This window comes from Capra hircus, chromosome 11, assembly GCF_001704415.2.
Source record: "Capra hircus breed San Clemente chromosome 11, ASM170441v1, whole genome shotgun sequence".
Taxonomy (NCBI): domain Eukaryota; kingdom Metazoa; phylum Chordata; class Mammalia; order Artiodactyla; family Bovidae; genus Capra; species Capra hircus.
In genome coordinates this window covers 25990905-26007940 of record NC_030818.1, presented here as the reverse complement: position 1 = coordinate 26007940, position 17036 = coordinate 25990905, and the positions used below count along the sequence as shown (strand labels likewise).

At 35.9% G+C, this 17036-nt stretch overlaps 1 protein-coding gene and 1 pseudogene across 1 annotated transcript in view; one reads left to right on the top strand and one right to left on the bottom strand.

The window, feature by feature from the left end:
* Positions 1-17036, top strand: part of LRPPRC (leucine rich pentatricopeptide repeat containing) — a 99060-nt gene that overhangs the window by 63509 nt on the left and 18515 nt on the right. Inside the window, exons 26-30 of the mRNA XM_018055178.1 lie at positions 3286-3354; positions 4151-4241; positions 10180-10322; positions 10459-10564; positions 15467-15593. Coding sequence (XP_017910667.1) covers positions 3286-3354; positions 4151-4241; positions 10180-10322; positions 10459-10564; positions 15467-15593 — 536 coding nt within the window. The remainder of the gene's footprint in view (positions 1-3285; positions 3355-4150; positions 4242-10179; positions 10323-10458; positions 10565-15466; positions 15594-17036) is intronic.
* LOC102177169 lies at positions 12216-13552 on the bottom strand (annotated as a pseudogene).

Here is a 17036-nt window from a genome sequence, read left to right as displayed (position 1 = left end):
GATGGCTCAGATGGTACAGAATCTGCCTTCTATGCAGGAGACTTGGGTACGATCCCTGGGTCAGGAAAATCCCTTGGACTAGGGAATGACAACCCACTCCAGTATTCTTTCCTGGGAAATTCTATGGACAGAGAAGCCTAGTGGGCTACAGTCCATGGGATCTCAAAGAATCAGACACAAGTGAGCAACTGACACTTCCTTTCACTTTCTTTTTCGTGTATTCAATTCAGCCTCCATGATCTCTCAACCTTTAATATCTGAGCCACCAAAACAACTTAAAATTTCTCCAGAATTTCTCTTTCTTGAATTTTCCCTCCGTCTTTCTCTGCTATTACTCTTGCATAACATTTCAGCCAGAGTAAACTTGCTATCTTCTCAGGGGGCATATCACTTCTTTTTATGACTTTGCCTTTAGGACTAAAATTTTGGATTATAGCAGTCTCCCAACCTTTGTTCCTCCTCTTTGTTCTTTAACAGATCAGATTCAGGGCTTTATTCTAATTTGCCTTCCTTAATAAGCCAAAATGGATCTCATGTATAAAGAAGGGATTTTAGAGCTAGCTCCCCCACTGTGTGCGTGTGTGTGCTCAGTCGTGTTCGACTTTTGCAACCGCATGGATTGCAGCCCGCCAGGCTCCTCTGTCCGTGGGATTTCCCAGGCAGGAATACTGGAGTGGGTTGCCATTTCCTTCTCCAGATCCCCCGCTTCTGTCCCCCAGATTTCAGGAGATGTCCGTTCTCCTGCCGGTTCATACTCCCTCTCTCCCACGAGTTACTTAGTATCTTCTGTAACAGCGGGATCATATTTAGTTAATGATACTTAGACTGTTAGTTTGACTTGCTCAGCCATATTTTCCTCCTTACTAGACATGGCCTTTGAGTCTGTCTCTGGAGAGTGTAGAGAAAGGACAGTTGTTGGAAGGTTCTGTAATTACCGTGATGCCCTTTTACTCCTTGCTGTTCTGGCTCTGGGGATAGATAGTTGGGTTCTTACTGCTCTTGTTTGTCCCGTCCTCCTTGTGCATTTGATCTTCCTCCTCCTACTTCAGCTAGAGGACGTGAAGCCAGAGTGGTGGTTTTCCATTTTCCATTTCTAGCAGTAATGGTAACAAAACTCAGAACAGGCAAAAATCACTATTTTAGTTAAATTTAAAATGATTTCCTTTGAGGTGCAGTTTGAAGTAGAAGAATCTTCATCTGTTTTCACTTCAAAATGATAATTATCAATGTTACACTTGATATCTGTTTCTACTAATATACATAGAGGCCTGTTATGATAACAGCAAATTTATATCAGTGATGTAACAACATTAATGAAAATTATTTTTTAAATTGGGATTACTTTTTTCTAATACAAGTGAATCTAGTTCTGAATCGCAGCTGCATAAAGTGTGTTTTGAAGCACAGTAACCCAGGTGGAAACAAACATGCTGTTTGTTTGTTTTAATTATAATAATTACTTTATCCTGTCTATTAAATAGATTGTACATAGGAAAAACAGGAAAAATTAGAGATGAGTTTATTGTTTTAATTAAGCATTAACTGGTTTTGGATAAGTTATATTTAGCATCCCAATTAGAATTCTTTTCTCCATGTTTTTGTTATATTTTCTTTTCTTTTTTTATTTTTTTTTGTTTTTTGCTTTCAACTTACAGTGTTTAAAATTCAATAAGATGTTAAGAGATAAGCCAGAAATGTAGACTGTTACAGAAGCCTAGGAGATTTAGTTAATCTGACCTAGATGTTCTTTTGATGATTGAGATTCATTTGTGAAAACAATCCTTAATTTCATAATGAAGTATAGGAATATCTGCCGTATAAGTCAGTTGTCCTGCCAGTGACAGGCAGATTAATCGGCCACAAAAGGAAGAGTTTGCCTTGAAAGTTGTGCTATTTAGATCATTGCCATTTGGATGAGCAGTAATATTGAAAGTTGTAAGTGAATGTAGCCCTTACATTTTGCCATGTTCTAAAGAGGATTATCTAGTGTTTTTTTTCAAGGGCTTTCTGTGTACATTTGATGTTGGCTTCATTTTCATTGTAATGCACGTGAAACAGAACAGATAATGTGAGAACATCCTTGAGTAGAAATTGGATGCGAAAGTAAATATTAGTGCTGTTTGAGAATATATATATATCTCAGCAGTTAATTTATTCCACATTTATTTCTTGTAACCCAAAATCTGGGTACTTGCACGGTTAGAATGAGAACACTTAATTTACAAACTTCTATACCAATTTTTTTTGTTGTTCTACCAAAGCCCTGAGATGTTGGTTCTTGCATCAGCTTTTAATTTAACATTGTATGATATTATTTTAAGAAATAAAACATAATGAGGACTTAGAAATAAGAGATCAGATTTGAGGGTTGCTTGGTGTAGTCCACAAAACTGAGTGAAGAAAGCAGTAAAGATATGTCCTCTGGACTGGAGCTGCCAGGGTACATTGTTTTCTTGTCACAATGCTGTGATCATGTATTAAATAATGTAGTGTTTTCATAGGGAAGCCCTCGTAGATGATGAAGATGCTGTAGGTAGAGTGACAGATCCTTGAGATTAAATATGAAGCGGTTTGTCTTTTATTCAGTATCCAAAGTTGTAAAGTAATTGTTTTGAAACCAGAATTATTGACTAATTATTAGTTATTCCTAATTTGAGGCTATAACATACATCTCAATTATTGAAATAAGCTAAGACTATGAACTAACTGAGTACTTGGATTGTTTTTAGTACCTAGCTCTTGAAACATTTAGTTTTCGATGCTAGGCAAGCATGTGTGGTAATCAGAATACTTTCATCACTAAGTTTTACAAGGCATGTCTCTTTAAAAGCCATTGGTTTATCATTGTGATAATTATTAAGTCTATGTAATGTATTAATAATTTTTGCTTTCTGAGTCTATTGGGATCTCTCTAAAGAGTGTGTGTGTGTGTATGTGTCTAATTTGATATATTTTGGAGTTGATTTAGTCCATCATTTCAGGGTTTCTTTCTCTTTCAGCTACAGAACGCTTAGCTGTTTTTAATAATTATAGATTTATGGAATTCAAATTGACCTACAGAATAGCATTTTGAAATAACCCAAATCTTCTAGACATTGGTTAAGTATAGGTTGTTCTAATCCTAAAGATCCTTGATAACTGTGGGATTAAGTTATAGATTTCTTTTAGTATATACATTGGGGAAGGAGGCAGCCAGGGTCATTAGAAGGAAAACTATCATTGAGGGGAAATTAACATTTGACTAAAGCCTTACCTTGTGTGCTGTATGATTATTTTATTTTACAGACTCCAGGCATTAGAGCTCGGCCTACGAGACTTCAGTGGTTTTGTGATAGATGTATTGCAAATAATCAGGTTTGTGTTTAATTTCTGTTCTCCCTCACCCAAAACTGTGAGTAGAAAGCAAGTGTCTTCCATATCCTGTGAGCATTTGGGGATTTCATGAGATGCAGCTTTGGTTACCTCGGTTGTTTTCCAAATAAGCAATCGTTTAATCCTGGTTCCTGAGGTCTACAGAATCCCTAAAAATAATAACATGGGCTCTGAAGATTTTAGCTGGCTTCATTATACTTGTTGGTTTGAGCAGGGCTGACGTTTCCTTGGCAGCTGAAACCTGCTTCAGTTGTTAGTGGCCAGAGGAGATGCTTGAGGGGAGCCCAGTGGAGTTTCTACTTTACTCCAGCCCAGATGCCTCTCACATCGTGCCAAGAAAAAGCCACAGGGAAAGAGGAGTATAAAGTTGGGGAGGAAGAATATTCCTGTTAACAGATACAGATGTACTCACTGAGTCCTCCACCCTCAGTATCTTTGAATTTTCCAAAATGCTCCTCCGTGGAGGTTTTCTCAACTAGAGAATCATTCACATGTATTCTTGTCTCCAAAGAATCCTTTAGCTCTTTAGTTTAAAATTGTTTTTAATTGTGATAAAATACGTACAGCATCACATTTATCATTTTTAATCATTCTTAGCATATACAGTTGGTGGCATTAAGTACAGTTGCATTCTTGTGTTCAGTCCTTCAACCTTTGAAGTAAAGTTAGCCTGCCCTTTGGGTAAAGCTGATTTGAAGAGTTATTCAACTGTGACTTGTCAACTATAAAAATATATCCTTTATACAATCTAGATCCCTCTGTTAATCTTATTTTTAAGGTTGAAACTCTAGAAAAATTAGTGGAGCTGACACAGAAGCTATTTGAATGTGATAGAGACCAACTATACTACAGTCTGCTAAAACTATATAGTAAGTAATATGACTCTTCCTCATGTTTTTATTTTGAGACATTTATTCTGTGGAAGGCAGTGCCTGGAAAGGAACATCAGGCCCTGAGGAAGCTCCTGGGGGTTGTCACTTGTGGAGTCTTCCACAGAGGCTCAAGGAGAGGCCAAATTGAATTTATATCACAAAATGCTGTGTTGTTTCACTAGACTTCCTACAGTCTTCCCTGACATTCTTACTGCAATAATGAGAAAGTGAGAAAACTCTTCATCAGAGCCACAGAATTTAATGGGAGTTTTTGAGGAGAAACTATTCTTTTTTTCTTTTAATTTAAATTCTTTAGTAAATTAATCAGTCACTTCTATAAGTAATCATTGACATATTCATGTGTCTAGATATTTTTTCAGAAAAAATGCATATTTATATACAGACTCATTGTAAACAATTACTTTTCAGCATGTGATTGTATTGTAAGGTAGTTTTGACTCGGTTCTATATTATCAACCTTTTTTTGCACTTTATCACCCACCAATGACTATATTGAACAGATATATTAGAGTTTACTCAACTAGTCTCCTACTGCTAAACGTGTGAATAAGTTTTAGTTTTCCATCCTATAAAACACTACATTAGTCATCTTTTTACCTTAATCTTTGTTCACAACCTTAATTGTTTCCCTAAGCTGAATTTGTATTTGCACTAAGGGTTAAAAGTGATTTCTGAAACTTGGGGTCTCTGTTGTTAAACAGTTCTCTAGTATGTTTATGCAAGTTTACACATCTGGAACTGTGCAGTCTCTTAAGGTATTTTGTAGAGAGGAGCGATGGAACAGTCGGTGACCTTTCTTCCTTCCTTTCCTACATAAGATATTTGATCTCGATCTATTCTTCTTTTTCCTTTACCAAACATAGACAGCAGTGAATAAGGTGATTCATTTGTCTTTTTGAACTTGCATTTATTATCACTGGAGGCTTTGTCTTACATCTTGATGGTGTATATTAAATATGCTGTAAATTTTACATTTCATTCATTGGTTACATTGACACATGGTTCACATGTAATTCTTAAAACTTTTCACTTGAGTAATGATCAAATTCTGGCACCCAATGCTGAGGTTGTTGTTGAATGTATAGAATTTTAAAACTTGGGTTTTAGGCATTTAATCCTTAATTAGTGGATTATAACCTGTACTAAAGTGCTAATTCTCCCCACTCCCCCTGCTTTTTCTTACTTTGAGAGAATTCTTTCTTTCTTAAGTTCTAATTTTTTGCAAGCTAAAAATACCGAAGTGATACATCTAAATGAGTTTCCAACCTTAAAGTCATCCCCGTAGAAGACTTTCATTCAGAAATATCTCTGAAGTCCACAGTGCTAGCATTGAGGTCGGCACTGCAGATAGAAAATGGTGTTCTTCAGAAGAGTTAGACCTGAACCAGGACTGACAATACCTTGGGGTGAAAGAACAGCTGCAAGGATACATGCGGTACATCCAGGGAAGGATGAGAGGCATCCAGCTTTACAGACTTTTTCCCTCTGGAGCTGACCTTTTGCTATTGTTTTTCTAAAAAGGAAGAAAAGGAAAAACAAGTTTTAAGTTCATCTTAAAATTTCCTTTAGGCATAAGCAGGAACTCTTACAAATAAACTGAGGTTTATTACCGTTTTCTTTAATCTCCGCTATCTGTTCTGATGGACACCCCCTCCCAGCTCTGTATTTGAGCCCATAGTCTGAGAAACTCTCCTCTGCTCAGCTGAGAAGCCTCTGAGGGTGAGATAGCATGACAGCAGCCTCTCATGGGACTGGAAGCCAGAGGAATCATCATAGGGAAGTATATACTTTTTAACCCAGCTTCTGTCATGTTATGAATCAATAATGTGGTTGTGGAAACCCTAAACCACTTTCTGAAGAAAAAGCAAGCTGTCTCCTCCTGCGTGTGCCCCCCCCCTTTTTGCCCTCTAACTTGGACCACTCCTTAAATACGTTGAATAATTTATAAAGCACACTTTATTTGAAAAGGAACATGTAGTATGGAATGATATATGGAATGTGGCCCTGTAACACATGAAAAGTCCAGACCGGATTTCTGAGAAAACAGTTTGTTCAGTGTATTGGAATTTTTTATGAACTCATTCTTTTTCATAATATAATTTTATCCCTTGAAGGGAGTTCATTTAATTATTTCGGGGTATTTGTTAAAGGGCAGTTTTGCATGTTTATTTTAAAACAGTGCCTTGCACACACACATACACACTTTGTTGTGAATTACAGCATACTGCAGAAGCATGCACAAGGCAGAGATACACTGCTCCGTGGTTTTGTGACACCAGCCTCCATATAGCTATCATGGAGATTAAGGAATAAAAAACGTAACTCTCTTCATTCCTTTAAATACTAGCTCTACTAAACCAGCTTTCCTTTTCTACTTAATAATATGATGTTCATAGGTGATCTGTTATAGGAATCTGCCATAATTCAAACTTTAGTTCTCTCCTTTCTGATATATTTTGACTTTCCACTGTGATAGTCTTATGAAATTAGCTCCTAAGCCCTGCAACAAACATTACATGAATGAAACAACTCCCTCACCAGCATATATATTATTATTTTAACATTACTAATAAGGAATATTCTGTTATTTCTAAAGGACAGTTTTTTCTCCTTCTTACAGTTTTATTATATTCAAAACACTTAGTTTCTTTACATATGCAAAGAAGAGAATTTATTCTTTGTATATGTAAAGTACTCTTGCCAAAACTTGAGCTGCCTTACATTCATAATTTTGCAATAAAAGTTCTTTGGATCTATTTTTAAAACCCCGACATTTAAAACATGAACATTTATGGGACTTCCTAGTGGTCCACTGGCTGTGACTCCATGCTTCCACTGCAGGGGACCTGGGTTCGATCCCTGTTCAGGGAACTAAGATCCCATGTGCTGCATGGCACCACTGGGGGGAGAAAGAAGACAGGAAAACCACCCTGAGTATTTATCCTAAGGTGTTATTTACGTGCTATTTTCTTTACTTATGACCATTGACGTTTCTTTTTCATGCTGTATGGCCTTCCCTCCTCCATTATTACACACACACACACACAACATAAATGTATTCTAAATTACTGAAGGGTCGAGCCAGTATAGTAGTATATAGTATAGCAAAACGTCAAACGTTGTTGTGTCCACACAATACCTGAGTTAACGTGTCTGTGGCCATCCTTCCAAATCGCTCTCTCTACATTTGTATCCATGTATTTTTTTGCATATACACCTATTATTATTTTGATTGTTTAATGCTCTACATGCTTTGTGTGCTGTGTTCTGTGCCTTATTTTATTAATATGAAATAAATTCGTAGGAAAAGATACATGCTTGCTTTTTCTCCCTTTAGTTAACCAGTTTTAAATGCTGGTATCCCTGGAACCTCCTAAGTTGATCATTGAACATGTTTTTAATGAGTTCATGAACTTTTTGGTATATTTGTGTTTCATTTCCTTGCAGTCATTATTCTTTTTGGTGCCCAAATTGTCCCGTCTTTGGTCACTGGGAACCTCTTTACATCAGCTCCCTGTGTCATTTGACATACTGCGTTAGTCTTTGTTGTTATATATATATAACAACCTGCATTAGGTTGTTATATTTAGGCCAAACAAGACCATCCCGGCTTATGTGGCGTAATTCCTGTCCAAACCTTATTTTAGAGAGGAATGATATTTAGAGACCATAATCAGGTGATTGACACATGGGAAATGTAGAAATTACCCCATCCTGTCAGTAATGCATAAAAACTTGACAACTTTATAATTGAAACTCTGAACCCTAGAAATCTTTGTCTCTTAGTTTAACACTATAGGAGCCATGTGTGAAGTGCCAGCTCTTGTTACATGCTGGTCAGATGGCCTCACAGTGAAGTCCCACAGCTGTGTTCCTGTAAAATTCACTGACAGTGTCAAAAATTCCTTGGCTTTTATAGTTTAAGAGTTCTCAGATCATTTAGTACATCAGTGCTCTTGTTCTTTAAAGAAGGAACCATGAGTTCCAGGAAAGTAAAGGAATTACTGAGGCAGTGTCCATTCCCTGGTTACAGCCAAGTCTGTGGGCTGTTTGATTTTTCAGATAACAAGTATGATTGTTGTTGTTTTGGTTAAAGGAATTTAAAGCCCCCAGGGTATATTATGAAAGGCTTAGCCTTTCTGTGTCTTGGTGAGAGCATGGCTACAGATTTTGGCACCAACCAGTTTGATTGCCTCAAATTTTTATTCTGTATTCTGTGATCCAGGTACATTTCCAAGATAGAAAGTGCGTATATCTCAGTTTCATGCTGGATAGTTCTCACCTGTGTTTTGAAATATTTTCTTGTTGTAAGCTGTTAGTCCATTTGGACAGGAGCCTCTCTGTTGTATCCTGTTCTACTGAAGTGAATTATCTTCCCATACTCCTTCCAGTCTGAAAGCATGGTACCTCATCCATCTCTTCACTATCTGAAATAATAATTACTAGCTTAAAAAAAGTGCCTTAGCGGTTCTGTTCCCAATGTGTGGAAGCTTTGCCTGTGTCCTCCACAGTCCATAGTGCCCTTTGGCATGAAACAGAAATGCTCCATTTTCCCCTTTCTACAGAATTAAAGATATGGGGGCTTGGGTTTTTGTTTTTATTTAATTAAATAAAGTGTATTTGACAACCTTTATGTATATAAAGTTTTATATATTAACATACTTGAAAAATTACTGTTGAATTTTACATTACATGAAAACATTTTAATGAAGGAAAAGCATAATTAGCTTATGAGAATCTTGCTTTGAAAATTGATTGTTAGGCTGATTTTATTATCAAAGTATATATAAAATCACTCTGAACTTTAGGTTAATTTCTACTGTTTGGTTCACCTCTTAGTATATTCTGTATGAAAACTTGGGCTGCCATCTGAGTATGACTCCTAGGAAATTTTCTACTTGTTTTCTTTTTCTTTATTGCACGTTTCTAATGGAGTGTAAATGTGTTTCGTTTTTGTTCTTTTGAGTTTTTTTACTTTGAAGAGTCCGTTATCAAAACACTTACTAGCTTTTCAATTTTAGGGTGGGAGGAAATCTAGGAAAATTTCATGTATTTTGGTATTTTGATATTTTTGAGAAACAAACATTCTTATGTTTTCTGGAACATTCGTGTCCTGAAACAAACCCTCTTCCTGGAGCTGGCCGTACACCACTGAGATATTTCTGATTCATATTTTCAAAAGGCCACTTTTAAAACAGTATTCCTTTGTGTGTAACAGGTGTATTGAACTTAGTGCCATAAGTTTTTCATATTTTGCTCTAACTTTTCACGGGCAGAAACTTAAATGACTTGCTGTTTTTTCAAAATTCATAGAATGTTTAAAAATGAAGTTTTGATTCTTAAGTTTTTGCTATTTGTGAAGACCAGGTTATCACACAGAAGACACTAGATACTTTGTTATGAAGGAAATCTGCTGGTTTCTTTCCAATAACCTTCCTCTCCCCCTGTAATCTTACTTAAGTCTGTTGACATTATGAGAAACATATTACACACGGACATAGAAATTCTTAAGGTCGACAGAAGAGACAGAATTCTCCCTATCTAAGCAGAAAAATTTGTCTCTTTTGACAAAGATCATACATTTGTACATTCTCAATCATTGTAGCTGTGTACTGGACTGTATATGTGCATCCTGTCATCTTTCCAGAGTCTACTGCTCATAGTTGAGAAGTTTTTAATGAAGTGTGGTTTTTCTTTTCTTATGTTTTAATAGGTAAGGACTTTCTGTGGTTTAAACTTCAAAAGGTACAAAAAGGTATACAGAAAGAAGTCTTCTCACTTTGGGTCCACAATTACCCTGGTCCTTTCCCTGGAGGCAGTGTTTTGGATACTTGCTTTAGCAGCAAATAAAAAGTTTTAAATATTTTCATGGATTCTGTTTAGTATGTTCATTAGTTTCTATTTATTTTTACAGAAGTAAATGATGACTGGCAAAAAGCTGATGCTGTCTGGAATAAAATGCAAGAAGAAAATATTATTCCTCGTGAGAAGACATTAAGGTTATTAGCAGAAATCCTTAGGAACAATAATCAAGAGGTTCCATTTGATGTACCCGAGGTAATTTGTTTTTAACTATAAATATAACAGATTTCTGTTGTCGTTATAAATTTAGGTTATAGATTAACCCAGCTGTACATTGAAAAGGTTGCTGTATTTACCACTGTTTTTTTAACTGAATAATTTTATTTTTAAGTTGTGGTATGAGGAAGAAAAGGATTGCCCGACTTCATTACCCTCACCAGTAGAAGTTAATCTTCAGCAAGGGCTATTGAACGCCTGCCACAGGAGGAGAAACAAAGGTAAACGTGGACACTGGGGTCTCCTTTTTGACAACGTGGGATCTGAGCCCAGCAAATTAGTAGTGACTTAGGAAGAGATGGAACTTAAATTGTATATATTCATTATTTTCTTTCATTTAAGTTAACAAAGACATTTTGGTACAATTGGGAAAATTTAAATATCGACTCAGTAGTAGGTAGTTAAGGAATCACTCTCATGTTTATATTAGATAGAATAACAGCTTATGATTTATAGATGTCCTTGAATTTTGAGATCAGTAATGAAGTATTGAGAAATGAAAAAACTGAAGATTTCTGTAATTCATTTTAAAATACTTAAGCCTTAAGTCAGGAGCCATGTGTTTAAAGGTTAAACAGATCAGGAAACATGTTGCTTATTAGATGTAGGCAGTGGGTATATGGTGGGGGTCATTATACTATTCCTTATATTTTTCTGTACACTTGAAATTTTTCATAATGAAAACTAAAGTAGATGTCATTTTATCAAAAATTGCACTTTGAATATAACATGATCATGCATTTTTTGACAAATGTATTTGTTACATGTTTTAATTTTATGTGAAAGCAAAAAACGATTAGGACTTTAAGCTAACATCTCAAGGTTGTAGGCTGGATATGAGACCCGTTTCTTGCTCTTCTTCGGTTTTTTCAGTGGTAATATTTCCTGAAGGTGTGCCTACCTCTATTAAGACCGCTTTAAAATTTCTGTGATGGTCTTGAACCCTTTGATACAAGCTTGCCTTTCACATTCTAGATGTTTTCATTTAGACCTCATTGTGCTCTTCCCAGATCATACATTGCTTCCGTTTTCTTCACTTAAGTTTTCTCTGTAGAATGCTTCTGTTATCTCTAATTTCTCCAGTTTTTATGTAGATTTCCAAGTATGCTTTATGATAATTTAACCATTATGCAGCAGATTCATTTTCATTCTAGTAGTGATAGTTTTGAGTTCTCTTCCATAGAAAGCCATCAGTTTAGAAATTTATAGAACCTCTTAACTTTTTTTTTCCAAGAGGGTATTAAACTTTTTATTGATTACACGTGATAATAGATGATACACAAGCTTCATTCCCATCTATAACTTCATCAGTACCATAATTCAATTTAAATATATTGCATAGGATATGCCAACAATCATTAATAACCAAAAAAACTCCATGACTTTGCATGGGTGACCCTTTTAACAGTGAACTCCAGGTTACAACAAAGTAACTGTCAGTTCAACTACACCAAGGTTCTGAAGACAGTAGCTTTTCCACCAAAGCAGGTTGTAAATAAATTTCAAATGGAACCTGACATCACCTTGAAGGAACTCTAACTTCACACTGGAGTTAGAAGTAGTTTGGAGTAGTTGGAGTAGTTTACCAAAATGGCTTCAGAGTAGACTAACTTTACACAGCACCTTTGAAAAAAAAAAAAAAGACATTTATTCAGCAGCATGAGCAGACTATTGCATTTAGCAATCAACAGCATGGATGCAAAAAAAAAAAATCTACATGAAAAACCCTTTGTTGGAAAAACAAAACAAAACAAAACCCGTTGTTGGAATGCTTTACACTTTCCACAGAACAGAAACTAAAATAACCTGTTATATAATTAGTCACAAATATAGTCCTCGAGTTTTTTGCCCATACACATGAGTGTTGTCTTCTTTGTAGCAGCTAGGCCCTGCCACCACTGTGCTTGGCTGAGTTCACAAATCTGTTGTAACCTGTAGCTTCCCTGTCACTTCTCTGGCTCTCCTCTCCTGCTAAGCTTGGTTTCCTGGCAGTAATTAGAACCTTCTGCCACTGCCATAGTTAACTGCTACTGCTAGAACCACCATAGCCACCTCGATTTTGTGGTTTGGCAAAGTATTGGCCTCCAACCACCATATGGGCCAGAAGTTTTGCCTCCAAAGTTTCCTCCTTTCATGGGTCCAAAATTTTAAGATTGATTGTTGTAATTGCCAAAATCACTGTAGCTTCCGCCACCTCCAAAATTGCTTCCATCATTACCAAATCCCTTGTAACCATCCCCACTGCCACCATATCCGCCACCACGATTGGCTGCACCAAAGCCACCTTGGCCACTGAAGTTTCCTCCATGACTGCCACCAAAGTTTCCAGGACCACTTTGACCTCTCAGGCTGGATGAAGCACTAGCCATCTCTTGGTTAGAGAGGGCTTTTCTCACTTCACAGTAGCGGCCATTCACAGTGTGGTATTTCTAAATGACCAATCTTATCTACGGAGTCATGGTCATCAAAGGTTACAAAAGCAAAGCCTCTCTTTTTGCCACTGCTTCGGTCAGTCATGATTTCAGTCATTTCAGTTTTCCCATACTGTTCAAAATAACCCCTCAGGTGATGTTCTTCAGTGTCCTCTTTAATGCCGCCAACAAAAGTCTTTTTCACAGTTTAGTGGGCACCAGGTCTTTGAGAATCTTCTCTTGAGACAGCCCTCTGGTTCCACAGCTCTTCGTCCACCTTGTGTGGCCTTGCACTCAGGGCCACATCCACCTCCTCCACCGTGCTGTATGTGACAAACCCGAAGCCTCTGGAGCACTTGGTGTTTGGATCCCTCATTACCACAATCTGTGAGCGTTCCCCGTTGCTCAGAATGCCTCAAAGCTCAGTCCTCCGATGAAGAGCTTCCGCAGCTGTTCGGGCTCTTTGGGAGACTCTGACTTAGACATGACGGCAGTAGAGACGGGGAGACTTCAACGATGCTCTCTGGGTGGCGTCCACGGGCAGAAAGGAGTGACCTAACGAACATATCTCCCTCTTGATTTCTTTCTTTTTTTTTTTTTTTTAAATATTTGCTTGCAGTTTATTTTGGTTTTTCTAAATAGACATTCACATCTGTAAACACTAGGATTTTGGTTTCAGCCCCAATCCCCAATTCCTTACAAGTTTTTGCTCTCATACATTGGCTAGAACTGCCATTTGTTGTTTAGCCGCTAAGCTGTGTCCAGCCCTGTTGTACTTCATGGACTGTTGCACGCTAGACTCCCCATGGGATTTCCCAAGCAAGGATATGGGAGTGGGTTGCCGTTTCCTTCTTGATTTCTTAACTAGAAATTTTGTGACAGATTTTGTGACACAGATATACAGTGTCTGAAGTAGGAATTAAGCTAAACTTTTAAGCTTTCTCAATCCTGCAGAATAACTTTGTTCTTTCTGAGTTACTTTCTTTTGCTGCGTATTCAGTCTAATACATCCTTGAGTCTTTCGCCATGTATCTCTTAAACCTAAAGTTCATTATTATCGATTCTGTTTAAATATTTAATAAAATTTTGATTTAACTGAAATGAAGGTACAGTTAGTGTATACTTCCTATTTTAAGATTCCAGAACTCCATATATTCCCTTTTTTTAGTTGTTGTTTTTATTTAAGTAAAAACATCTAACCAGTTAACTAAATGTAATGTATTATAAATATAAAGATACACCCCTGCTGTAGTTTTAATATACCATATGCATTTATCTAGTTGGTTTCATTCTGTTAATTCAAGAGGTTTTAGTTATTTCTGTGTAGAAGTGCTTGGCAAAATGTGAGTACTTTGAAAACTGAATTCAAGACTACAGTTTTAGAAAACAACTAGTAAGCTTTTCTATATTACATTGTTGATCTTAAATACTCAGACTGTACTTACTGTAAATATTCACTTAGCAAAGTAGTGACCCTGTTGTATATGTTTGTTGGGATGTAGCCAGTAATTACAATACATCATAATTTCTAAGCTTCCTTTAAAGAAAAATATATTAATTGTATACTGAATGATAGAGTCTGTCTTTTAGTTAAGATGCAAATATTAGTGTCATATCTTTTTTTCTTGTTTTCTCAGAATTTAACTTGAAAGGTTAAGTTTTTGGTATTGTCTCTTCAGTTTAATTGAAGGGCTAGTTCATGCTCCCATAACTTGTAAACACAGGCATAATTTCTGCTTGGGTTTTCTTTTTTTTCCTGCTTGTTTAGAAACGTCTAGAGTAGCGCAGAATATTCTCTGAGCTTTAATATCATGTTCATTCCTAGTTATGTGTTCTGTATTTCTTTACATGGAGCTTTACATCCATAAAAGGTCTTGAGTGATAGTTCAGTTATGCCCCACCTTTTTTGTGACTTGTTTATACACAACAGAGTGTGGATTATAGTTTCAGTTGGATGTTTATAGCCAGGCAATTTTATTTCAGAAAAGTAAATGACTGAAAAGTGTAGTTACTTCTCTTTTGGTAACATCTTTTCATTCACTGACAGTTATTGTGAACAAGTGAAATAAAACTGTTAATCAGTCAAACAAATGTTGCTTAGTTTACTTGTTAGATATCTGTATATTTGAAAATTGTATGTTTTTGTATAAGTCCTGTCGTAGCCAAATAATTTGATCTCCTAATTTTAGAATTATAGGCTATATTCACTTTAATGCTATTGTGTTGAAATGTTAACCATAGTAACCACCCACTTATAGATTAAAGATTGCTTTAAAATGAATCTTTTGCTCCCCTCAATCTAAATTATACCCCTGGTTTATTTGGACTTTAACACACATTTACAGTTTATTTTGAAACTGGGATCTTTTGACAAACAAATTCAGAAGAGCTGTGTTCTGTTTTTATTGGCATGAAAATAATTTATTGACTTTAGAGAGCTAGTATGAAAAAAATCATTGTAAAAGGAAGCCCTTTCTATTACCATCCTCTGGAATTAAGTAGTAGTTTCCAAAACTGTCCCTTACTTTTTTAAATATTAGAACAGTGATACCATCTGCTTACTTGGTCAGTGTGTATCTCTGTAGACTGATATACTGGGTGAATATTAAAAGAAGCAGAAATATGAGGGGTTGGGGCTTTGCTTCAGGGCTTTTCCCCCTCCTTTTTGCCATTTCAGAATAATGTCATCTCATTTTTTGTTTTCCTTCATAGATGCATTTAATATTTTCCTGACAGCAAAAAAGCAAAACATTGTGTTTGACAATGAAACTTATGCCAGGCTTATAAACTTACTTTTGATGAAGGATAACTCTACGCAAGCAATGCAAGTGAAAGATTTGTAAGTATCAGTTCATTTATTAAACTTCACACTCAAAAAAGAAAAACCTATCATTAGGATTTTTCTAATGATGTATTATAGTAACGGTTGCCTAATTGTCTTCAACTACCCATAGAAATTATATGAAATGGTTTTCTAATTTTAAGGGGGTTTTTAAACTATAAAAGATAAAACTTTTATTTGTCTTGCACACTGCAGTATGTTTTATTTTACCTTACAGAACCTCACAACTCATGTATGTTATTCATAGACAGAAAAGTAGTCTGGTTTTTCGGGGGGAGGGTTCTGTTTTGTTTTATAGGTGTCTGTTTTATTTCTTGTTAGCAGCTTGATCTGTGTACCTTTTATGGTGGAAACAGCCTACTATGTGAAGGCATCAAGGGTTTTGAACTTAGGCAAGCCTTTGAATCGTACTTGAAAGTCCTTTAGAAAATTTGTTCCTATCTCTGAACCTCAGTTTTTCTTCTCTGTAATGAAATGATAATAAATCTTACATTAATTGTTTCTTCTAGGCATTGAAAGACATAGGGTAAGGTAGGAAAAAATATATGGTACTCAGCACATTTTAAATGCCTTTTCTCTGTCTCTTCTTGTTTTGTAACCTGTTTTGTGGTGTAAGTGGTAATGGTTTTATCTCTCTGACTAGTTCCCTAGAGTACAATACTTATAAAATCAGAACAAAAGTAAAGCTTTCTTCCCTGATGTGTTAGTTAACTGACTCAGTTGTCTTATTCCCAAGGAGGTAACTTCAGAAGTTAAGGAAAAGGAGTAGATCAAGGTTACGTGCTCTGGAATGGAGACCTGTCCTGTTAATGAGTCAGTAGCTTTATTTTTCAATGGCAAAAGTCAATATTTTCCTAGTATATTGTAAGTTTTGAAATGATGTTTCCTGGCTAATTTTTGGCCTTCAAAATTTTTAAGTTGCAGCACTTTTGGAATATCAGAATCCTGAATAGAAGACGGTTCTTTGCCATTCTTGGAGTTCACTGGAAAACCTGATGTTAACATTAGTGTTATGTTAAAGTTATGCACCATAGGGCCATATTTACTTTTCATGTTTTGATACATTTTGAAAAATATGTTGTGTGTGATTGTACTTGTCTATGGAAATATATCTATATCTCTATATATACATACATGCCATGTATATATATATATATTCATGATATGTACATATAAGTGCTCATATATGGATATATCCATATATCATATATATCTATGATCTTGAATCATTTGTATATCTTGATATTGAACAGTCACACTAAGACTTAAGTTTAGATTCTGAATGAATTATGTCTCATTTGTGTGTTTACTCAGTTGCTATTAATAATTAAATTATCTATCTCAGGAATACTCAGTATATGCTCAATTAGTGACTTGAAAAATTTGACATTGAACAGCATCCTGTCATCTACAACCATTGAAGTCATCCAGGAGGTGTAG